At 26.8% G+C, this 15,727-nt stretch overlaps 1 protein-coding gene across 1 annotated transcript in view; it reads right to left on the bottom strand.

The window, feature by feature from the left end:
* The window catches only part of LOC100206765 (mitogen-activated protein kinase kinase kinase 5), a 57,999-nt gene that overhangs the window by 22,676 nt on the left and 19,596 nt on the right, over positions 1-15,727 (bottom strand). Inside the window, exons 22-26 of the mRNA XM_065793286.1 lie at positions 15,410-15,507; positions 15,239-15,307; positions 13,547-13,617; positions 3,521-3,650; positions 3,347-3,421 (exon numbers count right to left, since the gene is read on the bottom strand). Coding sequence (XP_065649358.1) covers positions 3,347-3,421; positions 3,521-3,650; positions 13,547-13,617; positions 15,239-15,307; positions 15,410-15,507 — 443 coding nt within the window. The remainder of the gene's footprint in view (positions 1-3,346; positions 3,422-3,520; positions 3,651-13,546; positions 13,618-15,238; positions 15,308-15,409; positions 15,508-15,727) is intronic.

The following is a 15,727-nucleotide window of genomic DNA, read 5'->3' as shown; positions in this document are numbered from 1 at the left end:
TATATGTAAACATATATATTTAAAATTTAAAATGTGTGTGTACATAATTCAAAAAAATGTAACGCTTTGACGTCTTTTAAAAAATGAATTAACTCTAAAATGACGTATTTTATTAATGTAGCTCTGTGTTTAACTTCAATTTCTGTTATGTATAAAAAATAAAAAGTTCAAAAAATGAAGTTTATACACAATACTGAACTTATTATTTATTTTGCAACAACTAAAATGATTATAAAATAAATGCATATAAATTATGGGTCGGACAAAATGAATGATAGATTTAATTTTTTACCGGACAAGTGATGGACAATGTCTGATGCCCTGCGGCTATTTTGAGTTGTATAATATTAAGTAAATATTAACTTAACAATATAACTGAACAAGATGATATTAATAGGACATTATTATGTAAATATGTCATTTTATTACTTATTTTATTGATGAGATAATCACTATTTCATTGATGAGATAATCACTATTTTATTGATGAGATAATCACTATTTTAATATAATAAAAAAAATTTACATAATATTGCACAATGCAAATAACATAACTATTATGTAACAAAAAGTACAAGTAACAACATTTTTGTAACAACTTAGTAAAATTTCAATTCATATCACATACGGCTTTTTAATAACTCTATTAACTTTTTAACTTTATTAAAACTGTATGTGATGTGCTAATTTAATTCAAATACAAATATTATTGCATTTAGTTCAATATCAAAATGCATTTGCTAACTTTTTTACAAAATTTCTTTAAAAACCAAAATAACTTCAATAACTTCTCAATAAAACGTAAGGTCAAAGCAAAATTCATTCATAAAGTAGATGTATATCTAATCTTTAGGATAATCAAAACCAAAAGTTTTCTCTATCAGTCAGATTTTTTCGAGAGCTATAGTTGTCAATGTCTTTTTTATTGTCATTAGTAAGTGCACATTTTTAAGGTTTATGTTTCAGAGTAAAACTTTATTACGACAATATCAGTATTTTATTTAATACCTTGTTTTAAATAAAAACAGCTTTAAATAAAACTTGTTTTAAATAAAAACAGCTTAGCACATTAGCTCATGATTTTGACATCATAAAATTGCCTTTGTTTTTTTATTTTATTTATGGACATTAACATTTTCAAACTACCGCAATAAAATAAATTATTGCAAAACAAGTTTAATTTACTAATTAAGAAAAACAATTTAGAAGTGTTATTTTGTAAATGCACTTATTGTGAAATGTCTATTTTGTTTCAATTTTTTTTGTTTTTTAATATTAAATAAATAAATTTATTATTAAATTTTTTATTGTCATTTAAACATAATTTAATTTATTTCTTTTCTCTTCGTTTGTATAAATGAATTAAAATATGTTAATTTTTTTTTTTTCATTATTTCTTAAGATTGCAGCTTTGCAAATTTAATTAAAAAGTTAATTACTTTAAAAAATTGCTAAACAGCACTTTTTTTTGTGACAAACCAAGATTTAATTTTCCAAGTACCATTTATTAAAAAATTTATACCGTTATGATTTTACTTGCCTTACGAAAAAAATGTTAAAGGTACATTTTTTAATGCAGTGTTATAACATGTTTTCAAGAAATTAAAATAACTTTTTCAATTAATTTTTTTCTAAATTATAAGGAAATTTCTGTTTTCACTTTTTTGATATTGCACAATCTGTTAATTATATAAAGCTGATAGATTATAAAACATTACTTTTCTAAACTATTATTTATTATTATTACTAAACTCTTATAAATAATTATATTTCTTATTATAAATATAAAAATTATCTTAACTCCTTCAATATATTGTTTTGAAAAATTAACAATAGAGTTATATCCATAGAAGAAGTTTTTTATTTAATTATAAAAAAATAAACTCTTTATAAAATATCATAAAGAGGTTTGTAATAATGTTTTTTCATTTTTTTTGATAAACTCATTAAAGTCTAAGAGTTAAACCAGGCTCTATGACTCCCGAAACATCCTAAGTTAATATACTATATGCATTGATCATTGAATAGTAAATTAACTATACTATAAATTGATATACCATACGACATTCAGTTCTTATACTATAAAATAACCAGTTATACTATACAATAACATGTTAGAATACTATAAAATAATCAGTTCATATATTTTATTTTTACTGTGTTAATTAAAACTAATTAAAAAAGTAATTGTTTCAACCCTCTCATAACTCATCAACTCTGTAACCATGGGTGACCATGCCTGAACATGGCAAACATGACCATTATGTACCAGCAATTTTTGTTATTAAGTTGCTTCAAGCTGGAGTATATAGTTTATAAAAAAATAAGAGTTAACTCAGAAATAACTTTTTTGTGTATAATTACGAAGTAAAGCGTCATTAAAAATAAGTAAACGTAAACAAAATGAAAACATTTTAGTGGAAGTTTATTTTTTTTGCATTAAGTTAGAGTTTTGAAGGCAAAAAGAAACGTTTTTTTTTTCAATTTAAAAACTAAAATATCTGAAATTTTTTTTGTTAACTGTCTAAACCCAAATAAGCTGCATTTAAGACCATGTTTTTTTGTAAATGTTTTATTTACAAAAGTTCATCTAATTATATGACGTTTATGTAAAACTACCCATTTTTATAGAATCCAAACTTGTCTAAAAAATTATAAAAAATGAAAAAATAAATTATTTATGTTTCATTATATATGAAAATATGAAGGGAAATGTTTTTCGCCAACACTCTTTTTTAAAATTCATTAACTATAACTCACTCAAGTTTATGTTTTATAATGAATATGTAAAAAATTTAATTAAAATAAGATAGAATCAGGAAAGACTTGCAACTTTCAAATTTTACCCATTACAGTTTTATGGTCTAATAAAGGTACTCTTGCTGGAAGTTTGAAAAATAGTTGAAAATTGCTGGTGCCTAATGACCATACCATAAAATGAGGTGAATAGAGACAGAAACCAGAAAAGTTTTTTGGATGTCTACAAAGTGACAAAAACAGCTTAAAAAGTAAAACCAGTAAAAAAAATTTTCCTACCAAGTATGACTCAGGCTTATATAATTTGTAACATTTTGATTTGGTTGTGACATATCCTCTAGCAGTAAACCAAGTTAAAAAAATAAAGCCAAAAATGTGAAAAAACTTTTTCGACACAAACAAAAGCACTGAAGGCGTAATTGTAAAACTACCAAATTGTTGCATAAGCAATTTGATGAAATTAAGAAAAATTACAGAACATACATCTAGCATTTACTAATATATTTTGATTGATATCAAGTTTTCATTAAAAAAATATCCAATATTAAGGTGAATTGGGACAATTGCAACTAAAAAAATAAACTTAAACCTTGTTTCCTTTAATGTTTCCCCAACTCTTTTAAGTCTTTGGTGATCTTTTACAGATCCTAAAACCTCTTTATGTCTATAATAAAATAATATTAACAGATTTTAATTAATAAATACAACCTTATAGCTTGTTTTTTTTTTCTTTTTAAATTGCAGAGATAATCACAATAATTACTCAGTTTCTTGAAGATCTAACTTAATTGGAGAATTTTCTTTTGCTATATCAAATCCAACAAAACTTGAGGTGCTAGAACTATAGCTACCTGAATCGTCGAGATTTATTGATGGTTGGTGTGGACCTGGGTCTAAAAAATAACACACAAAAAATTCAAAATTTCTACAAACTTCACATTCATATATAGGTTCATATATAAAACGATTGCAACAAAAGCATCATACTTGTTATGTGCAGTTTATCACATAAGATTATCTCCTAGATAGATTATCTCCTAGATTCCTTAAAAGATTTTATTTAAAAAATCATTTTTTATAGCATAGGATTATCTCCTCAATGAAAGTTTGAGTTTTATTTAAAAAACTACATTATATTGGAAGTGAATTTGTTAGGAGTTCAGAAAAGAATTTGTTGAGAATTTACGGGTGAAGTTGTTGAGAGTTAGGAAGTGAAGTTGCTAGGAAACAGAAAACAAAAGAGGGAGTTAAAGAGCAAGAAGTTTGCAGAGGAATGTTCTAGAGAACTTTTGTTAATTAAATTAATATTTGTTTTTAATTCTTTCTCAAATTGTTAAAAAAAATCTAAATCTAACTCTAAAAATCTACATTAAAATATAAAAATAAAAAATCTAAACAAAAATAAAAATTTTAATTAAAAAAATCTAAATATTTAAATATAAAAAATCATATCTAAAAAACATGACCAAGGGAGAGAATCCAAAGTGCCAAAAATGCACACTGTTGATTGACCACATGCCCTGCAGTCAAGAAAGCGTATTCTGATGGTCACATGTTCTTGTACGCTAAAATAGCATAATTATACTTTCCATCTTTCAGGTTTTTAAATATTTTTTTCCAAGAGACAAATTAATAAACAAGTTGGATAAATTTCTGTTTTACATTAAGGAAAACATTGGACTCAAAAATAGTAATACTAATCATTAAGTAACAATAAGTATTTGAATTTGAAACTCAAACAATTTTCCAAACGTTATATTGAACGTTTTTAGAAATTCTGATGGTGATAAATAATCATAACTATTGAAGTTTTTAACAATGAAAAATTTAAGATCTTCTTTCATATACCAAATTTATAATGTTATGATTAAAGGTTTTAAAGTATAAAAATAAATGAAATAAATTTTAAACTTATAAAATGACGGTTACCCAACATTTGATGAAAATGATACTAAAGCAGTAACCAATAGACGGGTACCCGTCAACAGCCTTAATCCCAAAGCACCAATCTTCAAGGATAAAAACTAGATAAATACAAGATCAAATAAGAGATTCAAGTGTTTAATGGATGGAATCAGAAGTTAGAAAATGGCAAGTATGATAAAGAGAGGCAACCAATCAGATGATGATAAAGATCAGGCAACCAATCAGAACCTTATCAGATGCTAAATTAGCAATCAATTGTAAATATGGTTTCTATGAGATGTGAACTCAGTAAAATTGCTGCCATTCGTCAATATAAGAATATCAAAAATATTGTTGAAGCAGGAGTGATTTGGATGTCTAAAAGTGAATTAAACTGTTTGTTTGGGATGATAGGATGAGTGTCATTAGATTTAATTCCTCCTAACCTTTGCCTAGAAGAGGAAATCAATTACAAGGCAGCAGGACATGAGGTAGGTTGTACTGGATTACATGTTACCAGTATCAGGGTGATTACAATCCTAAGGCAGGAAGAATAAAATATAAATGCATATTATCCTGTCTTGAAATGCAGGTGGCATTTATTTCAGCATTTTCTTGCAAACATCATAAAAAAGAAGTCCAGTTGTTTCTACACTTCTATGATGCAGTTGTTGTTAAAAAAATTATTTGTTTTAATATTTTAGAAAACCAATAATACAAAGTTTTCTAAAAGCACTAGATAAAAAGTGGCTGATGGAAAATTAAAATTCCTTGACAAGATCATAACAAGTAATTTTTTATTAAATGTATTTTATTTTAACATTTTAACATTTCCACATATGATTTATCAAAAAATGCTAAAGCATTTTAAAATCAAATTACAGAGGATAAATTATAAATAGCAAGCAACTGTTTTATTGCTTTTAAAACAATTTTTTTAAACTTTAAAAAAATATATATATATATATATATATATATATATATATATATATATATATATATATATATATATATATATATATATATATATATATATATACCCACACACACATATACAATTATAAATGCATGTTTAGATAAGCATTGTGATGTCACACTAAAATAGCATGCTGCCTGGGGCTTCAGTACATACACTGATTATCTTATAGCCTAATGTTCCAAAGGAGTGCTGCTACATCAACTGAGGGTTTGGCATGGGGTAGCAATCTTTTCTTTCATTCTTCAATTTTTCTTCTTTTTCTGAAAACGCTGTATGCTTCAAAGGTAGGAAAAACTAGTATCAATTTGATATCTAAATACACTATGGTAGATATATATATATACAACTTCTTTTTCTAAAAAACTTTTTTGAATTCAAGTTAGGATTTTAATCTTTAAGTGTGGAAAATATATAAGATCAGTGTTGACTTAAATATGCAAGGATTACAATATACATATATACAGCTCTCGGAATTAGGAAAAATCAGGTCGGCAATAATTTGCCGACCTTAATTTGTATTAGGTCGGCATTAGATCAGTAGAAAAAATGTAAAACTAAGGTTGAACCATAAAATATAAAAAAGAGGTTAGTGATTTTTTACAGACCTCAAACACTTCTTGGTTGGCAGTTAGGTCGGCATTGCCGAATGCTGACCCTAATTTCGAGAGTTGTATATGTGTGTATATATATATATATATATATATATATATATATATATGCCATATATGCAAGGGATACGGTATATATATATGGTATATATGCAAGAATTATGATATATATATATATATATATATATATATATATATATATATATATATATATATATATATATATATATATATATATATATATATATATATATATGTATGTATATACACATATATATCTACTATAGCATATTTATATAAGCATTTGCTTATCTTAATCCAATTAACTAATAGCATATTTATATAAGCACTTCTTTTGCTTATCTTAATCCAAATAGCTTTTTTAGAAAAAGAAGAAAAAAACAAAGAATAATAAATGAAAAGATTGATGCCCTATGCCAAACCCTCAGTTGATGTAGTATGAAGTCAGACTGCTCACCTATATCAGCAATATATATATATATATATATATATATATATATATATATATATATATATATATATATATATATATATATATATATATATATATATATATATATATATGTATATATATAGGCTTTGGCAGGAATGGCAAGCTAAAGCCCGTGCAAAATATAAATTTTTGGTAAAAATAAAGTTAAATATTTTAATGTTTTTATTTAGTTGTTCTTATAAAAATGTCTCAAATGATGTAACTTTGTAAAACTGTTTGTTCTACTAGTTAAAAAACGAAACTATTTCATTCAAAATATGCTAAAAAAATTATGAAAAAATAATTTTTGAATATTCTAATGTAAAAATAAAAAATAAAAATCGAACAAGTTATTTCAAACAGCTATAACTGCTTTGTATTATTCTGTGCTATGTAAAAAGATAAATAATTATGTTAAAAAGCAGGCAAAATATGCATGTTTTGCAAAAGAATTTAACATAATAGTTCACCTTTTCAGTATTCTTTGAAAATTTGTAAACTTATACAATAAGAACTGCTTGACAATAAAGACAATTTCTTTTTTGTATAATCACACATTTTAAACTAGTTTATCATACTTTAAAGTTGTTTAAATTAGTGCATATTTCCCTGAATACTTCCACACTCCTGTTTTTTTTTGAAAAAGGCAGCAGTTTATTAAATATGCTAATATATAACTTGTTATTAAATATTGAATATCTCATTTATAATCAACAGACTGCTAACCGTTTTTTATAGTATAAATTGAGTGAGATATAAAGTTATCAAGTTATTCAGGTTATCAAGTTATTCAAGTTTACGATAGTCTAACCCATATCAATCCAGCGTTCCCAAATGGGAACAAATAAGTAATTTGATGTTTTGCTAATTCTGTTAATTTTATTTACTTGCTATAAAGACCAGCATTCCCAAATAGGAACATTTATTTATACCCTCCAAAGACATTATCAATACTCTTGTTTTGCGAAAATATATTTTTTCCTGTGTTCACATTCGTGGATTCTAATAGAAAATTTAAAAAATTAACAAAAAAATTTTTTTGGTTCCAAATGGGTTAAGCAGTGAAAGTGAATGGAAAACACCTGAATCGAGTGAAAGTGAAGAGACTGTGTTCAATTTTGAAATTGAAGATATTTTGGGCTAATTTATTTAAAATGAATATTTATAAGTAATTTATAACTATATATATTCCTTTTGTATGATAAAAATAATACTATATGATTTCTTCATATTTTATTTTTGTTTTTATATTTGCGCTATATTTAATACATTTAAATATATTTTACAGCAATAAACCTGATATATAAAATAATACTGGATTTAATACCCTTCTATTGGTTCGATCCATAAAAAAATGTAAAAAAGACTTGTTTTTTTTTAAATTCATATAACGCTTTATTTTTATACATGCCTATATTGTATAAGAAGAATATATTTAAGAAGTATATATACCAGAGTCTTAATAAATCTATTTGTACTAAGTCTCTTAGAAATTAAAAATTAGACTTCCTCAAATTTTAACTTACATATCACACCAACATAACATATATTTTCTCCTAATTTTCGAAAATAATATTAAAAAAAGTTTTAAGTTCATAAAAGAGTATGATAGTAAATTAAACAGAATCGATAGCAATAATCAAAATTTTAGCCTAAACAGTTGAAAAACAATTGTAAAAGAATAGAACTTTTTGATTCATTTAAAAAAAGATTTCAAAATAATTGTCACCATATCTTCATAGCTTAGAGACATCACAGTTAAATTTTTTAAATTTAATTTAATTTACATAGAAAAATGAATCAACTAAAGAAGTGCAATAAAAAATGTTATGTTTCATTATTTTAATAAGACAATATATTAATACTCAAATAGATCTTGCAAAATTGCTACTTTCATTCCACAATTATTTAAGCAAACATCAAGATGTTTGAATAAAGAAACGTGAAGGTTGCAAAGGTTGTATTTCTGTCATTTTTTTCGTTGCTTGCAAATTATTGACTTGACTATATCTGGAATAAACTTAACTAAAATCCAATTATACAACTGATAAAACTGGAGAATAAAAGAAAAAAGTCTCAATAAAAATCAAGAAACAAAACCAAGGCAAAAGCATAATAACAAAAACTCACTAAGTAGAGCAAACACTAACAACTCTGAGCGAAAGATAAAAACTGCAGTGTAACTTCGAAAAACCATCTCAACTTTACAAGTATCCAACTATTCAAAGTTTAATTATTAAAATCTTTTTAAAATGATTTGTCACTCTCCTACTTATTAATAAAGCGAATGTAGAAATTTTTAAATATGATGACATTTTCATTCACAAAGAAGAAGATAATGAGCTTTTATAAGAATAAACTGTTTTTTATATTTTTATAATTTTATAACTTTATAATAATGTAACTAAGATCATTCATTTTTATAAAACAACTACATGATGTATCACAGTTTTTTATATATTGTTGTTTTATTACCAATTTTTTATTAATTATTACCAATTGATTATTACATTTGAATATTGTTTTTATTTATTATTTAATTAATTGCTAACTTATTAAATAAAAATTAATTGTAAAAAACTATTAAAAAAAAAAAGTTAAGTTTTTTTTTATTGCAAGTTGTTTTTCTGTCTTTTTATTGCTAAAAAAACATTTATTATTACAATTAAAATTTTTACTATACCTGGCATAAAAAATCAACAAAATAAAGATTCAGAATAAAAAAAAACTTCATCAAAACATAATAATTTTAATTTTTAAAACAAACCCATGCAAGACTTTTTTAAACAAACCCGCAAAGACAGGTTTAGATAGGTTGTTTATAGCTCGTGCACTCATTTACTGCTGCCAAAGCCTGTATCTATCTATATATACATATATACATATATATATATATATATATATATATATATATATATATATATATATATATATTTATATATATATATATAAATATATATATATATATAAATATATATATATATAAATATATATTATATATATATATATATATATATATATATATATATATATATATATATATATATATTATATATATATATATATATATATATATATATATATATATATATAGGGGTAATCTTTAGGGGTAAGCAGAATAATTCTGCTGACCAGCCTCAAACCCCTTCTTTATCTATTAGACTGGTGTAGATGTAAACTTGTGTTACATTGCTTCCTGCCTAGGATGATGAATGCTGGATCTTCTTGACTTTTCTCATAGGTTTTTGCTTGTGCTTTCTTGATAGTGGCTATGCAACTCTTCCTGTTATCTAATGAGGGTACAGCTCTAAAACTCAGTTTAATGGTTCTGAGGCAGGTTGGTAGTAAGGTTTCCCAAACTCTGTGGTAGCTCTCAGAGAGGCTGATTCTATCAACAACTGCAAAATATTAGAGTATTAACAGTGCCATGTTACGCATGGATGGTATCCCTGTTAATGCTTTTGGTATGCATTATTGAGGCTACATAAGGAGCCCTATGCTACGACGAGGATTAATTACAGGGCATAGAAAATTGCATAGTTCATTGCTTGGGAGGTCGTGCTCTATCTATGAATGAGTCAAGTTCTCTTTAAACTTAAATATACCAAAAGTAAATCAAAATATTAAACATAAAAAAACATCCCTATCACCTAACTGTTTGGATATATCTTTTACTAATATTTGTGGTCTGCAAAGCAATCTTCCATCAGTTGAATCTTACCTCTCGCAAAATTCACCAGACTTGCTTGCTCTTAGTGAGACTAATCTAAATTCTGCTATTCCTTCTTCTGATCTCAATGTTGATGGGTACTATCCTTTAATTCGCAAAGACTCCAATAGTCACATGCTTGGTTTGGGGGTATACATACGCATCAATTCATCTATTTGTCATGAAATCAGGTTCAAATCCTTTGACCATTCCTTTATGTGTTTCTGCTAAGCACCTCTTCACTCTATCACCTTTCTCTTTGTTCTATATCATTCTCTTTCTTCCCAAGACTGCACTATTTTAGATATAATTTCTGATCAAATTGACCATGCTCTCTCACTTTACCCCTCTGCCAATATTGTTGTTATTGGTGACTTTAATGCTCATCACACTGAATGGCTTGGCTCTAACGCCACTGACCCTGCTTGCACTAGGGCTTATAACTTCTGCATTTCTCAATCTCTTACTCAGATAGTTAAATTTGTGACTTGTTTTCCTAACAACCCTAATCATTTACCTCCACTCCTTGATTTATGTCTGGTCTCTAACCCTAGCTTGTGATCAGTTTCTCCATTTTCTGCCTTAGGTGGTTCTGACCATGCAGTGATCTCTTTAAATCTTTCATCTCGTACTTCATTTTCGGACCCTATCATCGCACTACTTACTACTACCCTAAAGCTGATTGGGACTCTTTTCATGTTTTTGCTTCATGACAGTCCTTGGGGTGATGTCTTTTCCCTCTCAGCTGATGAATGCGCCTCCTATGTAACCTCTTGGATTCAGGCAGGAACGGATGCTTTTATTCCTTCTCATCAATTCCAAGTCAAGCCTCATTCTACTCCATGATTTTTACCCTCTTGTGCAGCTGCTATATCTAATCATAATCATTTTTTACATCTTTTTCAAAAAAACAACTCTCTTGAAAACAAACAGCTATTTATTATTGTAAGAAATTGATGTAAAAAGGTGCTGTCAGATGCTAAGCTCCATTATTCTCAGTTCAATAAATCTCATATCTTATCTCAGACGTTAGGCTCTAGAGGAGCCTAACTTCTGAAATAAGATACAAGAAGGTCTAACATTTCATCTCTTATTTATGGGATTGATCTTATTACCTCTCCCAAGGTTGAACTATTTATAAAACAACTTCTCTTCTAATTTGACTCTCGAATCTTATGGCCATTCTCTTCCTTCCATTCCAATTGAACGGGTTAACCAATTGTTAGACATTCAAATCACTCCAGCTTCTGTTGTTAAAGTCATATCTCGATTACACTCTTCTACGGCTTGTGGTCCAGACAACATTCCTGTCACAATCTTACAAAATTGTTCTCCAGAACTTTTTTCAATTTTCTCTTAACTATTAAATAAGGGCTTGACTGAATCTTGTTTTCCTGCCTGCTGGAAAATGGCATCTGATGTTCCGATTTTCAAAATCTCTGGTAAACATTTTGACCCCTCCAATTATTGTCCAATCAGTCTTCTTTTTGTTATTAGCAAAGTCTTTGAGTCTTTAATAAACAAATTTCTCACATCCCATCTCGAATCAAATAACTTACTGTCAGACAATTAATACGGTTTTCAATCCTCTCGCTCTACAGTTGACTTGCTAACTGCTGTGACTGAAAGATTTTATCGTGCATTAGATAGAGGCAGAGAGGCTAGAGCTATTGCTCTCAACATATCTAATGCTTTTGACAAAGTTTGACATGTTGGTCTTCTCCATTAGCTTGTATCATATGGTGTATCTGGGAAAGCTTTTGAGATTATTAAATCATTTCTTTCTAAGCGCTTTATTAAAGTCATCCTCGAAGGCCAACACTCTTCTTTATTTCCAGTAACTTCTGGGGTACCTCAAGGTTCTATCCTTGGTCCTATTTTGTTTCTCATCTATATTAATGATCTTCCCGACAATCTTACATCTAAAGTAGTTCTTTTTGCTGATTACTCAACTTTATACTCCTGTCATGACAAAAAGTCTTCTCTTTTCGATCACTTAGAACAGGTAGCCAATCTTGAATTTGATCTTACTTCTGTAACTGATTGGGGCTCACAGTGGCTTGTAAATTTTAACCCCATTAAAACTCAGTTATTTACTGCAAACAACTACCGCAGTACTGTCGACATTCCTATATTGATGAATGGCAACCCTCTCACTAAGTCCTCTTCTTTACGTCTTCTTGAATTATCATTTAATAATGACTTTTTATGGAAACCATTTATACAATCGATTGCTATATTAGCATCTGCTAAGGTTGCTTCTCTTTATTGTGCTTGCTATTTTCTCTCTCCTGATTTCATTCTCTACCTCTACTAATCTCTTATTCTTCCCTGTATGGAATACTGGGAATACTGCCATATTGAGCTGGTTCTTCTAATGATGCCCTTTCTCTTCTAGGTAAGGTCTAAGAAAGCATAGTAAACGTAGTTGGACCCAGTCTATCTGCTAAGTTAAAGCCTCTTTCCCATCGTTGTAAATTTGCATCTCTTTCTCTTTTCTACAAATACTATCATGGTTGATGCTCAAAGGAGCTTTTATCTCTAGTTCCATCAACCAAAACTCATTCTTGCTTGACTCGTCATTCATCAAAGTCTCATTCTTTTACTGTATCTGCCCCTGCATGCTCCAAAAGCTTTTATTCATCTAGCTTTTTTACCCACACTTCAACCCTTGGGAACTCTCTCCCATCTTTATGTCTTCTTGACTCATGCAACTTTTTGTAAGTCTTCTGTCAACCGTTTTCTTGCTCTATAACTGAATTCTTTTTTTCTAGTAAATCCCAACTTAATACTAGTTGTTTGTAGCCTTGTTGGGAGCGAATCAGAGTAAAAAAATGCCATATAGGTAGGAATTACAAAATATATATATGCCATATATATAGGGATTACAATATATATATGCCATATATGCAAGGATTACAATATATATATATATATATATGTATATATGTATATATATATATATATATATATATATATATATATATATATATATATATATATGTATATGTATGTACTGTACTACATTTTCCCTTTTATTTCTTAATTTTGACTATTTATTAAAAAATATACAATAAAAAAAAATAATATTTTACCAGAAATGCCTCGAGTTGGTGTCATAACAGTAAGCTGGTTTGAAGTTCTTGGTTTTTTTTTCTTATTGCGCCTACAAAATAATTTATTATAAAAATAATTGAACTTATCATAAAAAAAACTTATACAACAATACATAATACAACATGTTTCTGTGTGAAATTAACCTAAAGAAATTGATGTTTTTTTAAACTAAATTTCTATTGAAAAGGAAAATAAGCAATAATATTTGGCATAGAATATGCCAAAAATATGGCAAAAAATGGTGGCCTATAACTCAACCTAATTTTAAAATTTCGAAAACCATCAATTATGACGATTTTGATTTTTAACCGACAACATTTGATTTTTATATTTACACCTAATTAAAATATGTACTACTAATTTTCCAACCAACTGAACCGTCAACCTATTGTATTTTTGACCTACTGAGTTTTCAACCTACTGAATTTTGAACTTACTGTATTTTCAACCAACTTATTTTTCGATCGACTTTATATCTACGTCTTTTCTGGTATGTATTTTGTATATATTTTTTAAGATTTGAGTTAGAGCTGTCCGTGGCACATCCAGGGGCGGTTGTTCTCACTCCCTAAAAAGAAGGGCTGAGGGGGAGGGGGGGAGGGGGTCAAAAAAATTTTTTTATCTAATGTATTTGTTTCACATTATGATAAAGCATTTCATTATAATAGTGATATGCTATACACTGATATAATCTAATGTAGAATTCCCCATAATATATGTTTTTCTCCATTTATAATGTACTTTATAGGGCTGAACTGCATATGGAATTATACTGTACTGCATAGGCAAATAACTATTATACTTTTACTACTATAATGTAATACTGTACTGCATAAATTTATAAATGTTACACTGTTATTTATTGCTACGCTAATGCATAGATTTATAATTTAAGTAATGAAAGCACTACGATTATTTAAATCAACTTTTTAATATAATTTTTTAAAAATTCATTTTAGAAATAAGGTTTTTATATAATTATTATTCAGTATTATATTATTTTTTCAACAGTGTATTTGAAGTAGATTTTTTAAATCAAACTATTCCCTTTGTGCCCATAATATTCCCAAATATGGACATATCCGTGACCCATGGGAAATAGATTGGAATTTTTTTGGGGGGTCATTCTAGACATATTTCTGAATAACTGTTCTAAAGAGCTTTATTGTATTTCTTTATATTGTATTTAAATGTCTTTCTATCCCAGTGTACTAGTTTGTAAAAAAAAAAAATAAACACAAGTAAAAAACGTTAAAAACACAGACTTATAGGTTGAAATAAATATCGCTTATAATAGGTTGAAAATTAATGAAAATTAGTTCTTCTTTTCACTAGTTTTTTTTTTTTTTTTTAGAACAACTTAGTAGGTCAAGATTTTTGTAGGCCTATCTATCTGACACAAAACATTTAGCATAAAATATACTTTTATTTATTTTATGTTGATTTAAGAGAAACTGTAAACTTCATTTCAAAGATTCATGCTTTGTATTAAATTAAAATAACACGTAGCGGCTGTGGTAACTATGGTAACCATAAATAAAAAAATAACTATTAAAAAATTGAGCAACCTTTAGGAGGGGGAAAAAATTAAACTATTTCAATTTTACATAACAATTTTTGTTATACTTTTTTACATAATAAAAATATCATTGAGAACATAAAAATCTTACACTAAAATAAAAGAATCTGTTAATAACTCTTCCGCTGTTGCACGTTCCTGTGGGGAAGGTTTAAAACACCTAAAATTAATTATATTGAAAATTATATTTCTAAAACAAAAATTTAATTCAAAATATCATAGCTTAAAAAATAACACTAACAGATTTTAAAAATGTGCAAACCTTTTTAGAAACTTAACAAGTGATTCTGAAGCTTGTTCAGGGATATCTGGATGAGTTTTAAACATGCCCACTTTAAATATGGCAGCCACTGGTTCAAGCTTAATTTAAAAAAAATTAAAATTTAAAAAAATTTTCTTTTAATTTTTTAAAACTTTTGGCAATCTTTAATAAGTAATGTATATATTATTTATTAAGTTACAACTCATTTAACTTTCTCAAAACTAAAAACTCAAAACTTACATTATATATATAAATACTTACATTTTATTTTAGTTTTATTTCATTTTGTTTACTAATATAAACATTTATTTTTAATTA

Source organism: Hydra vulgaris, chromosome 03 (genome assembly GCF_038396675.1).
Source record: "Hydra vulgaris chromosome 03, alternate assembly HydraT2T_AEP".
In the NCBI taxonomy this organism is placed as follows: Eukaryota; Metazoa; Cnidaria; class Hydrozoa; order Anthoathecata; family Hydridae; genus Hydra; species Hydra vulgaris.
Note: the sequence above shows the minus strand (reverse complement) of the source record. Positions and strands in the feature narration are given on the sequence as shown.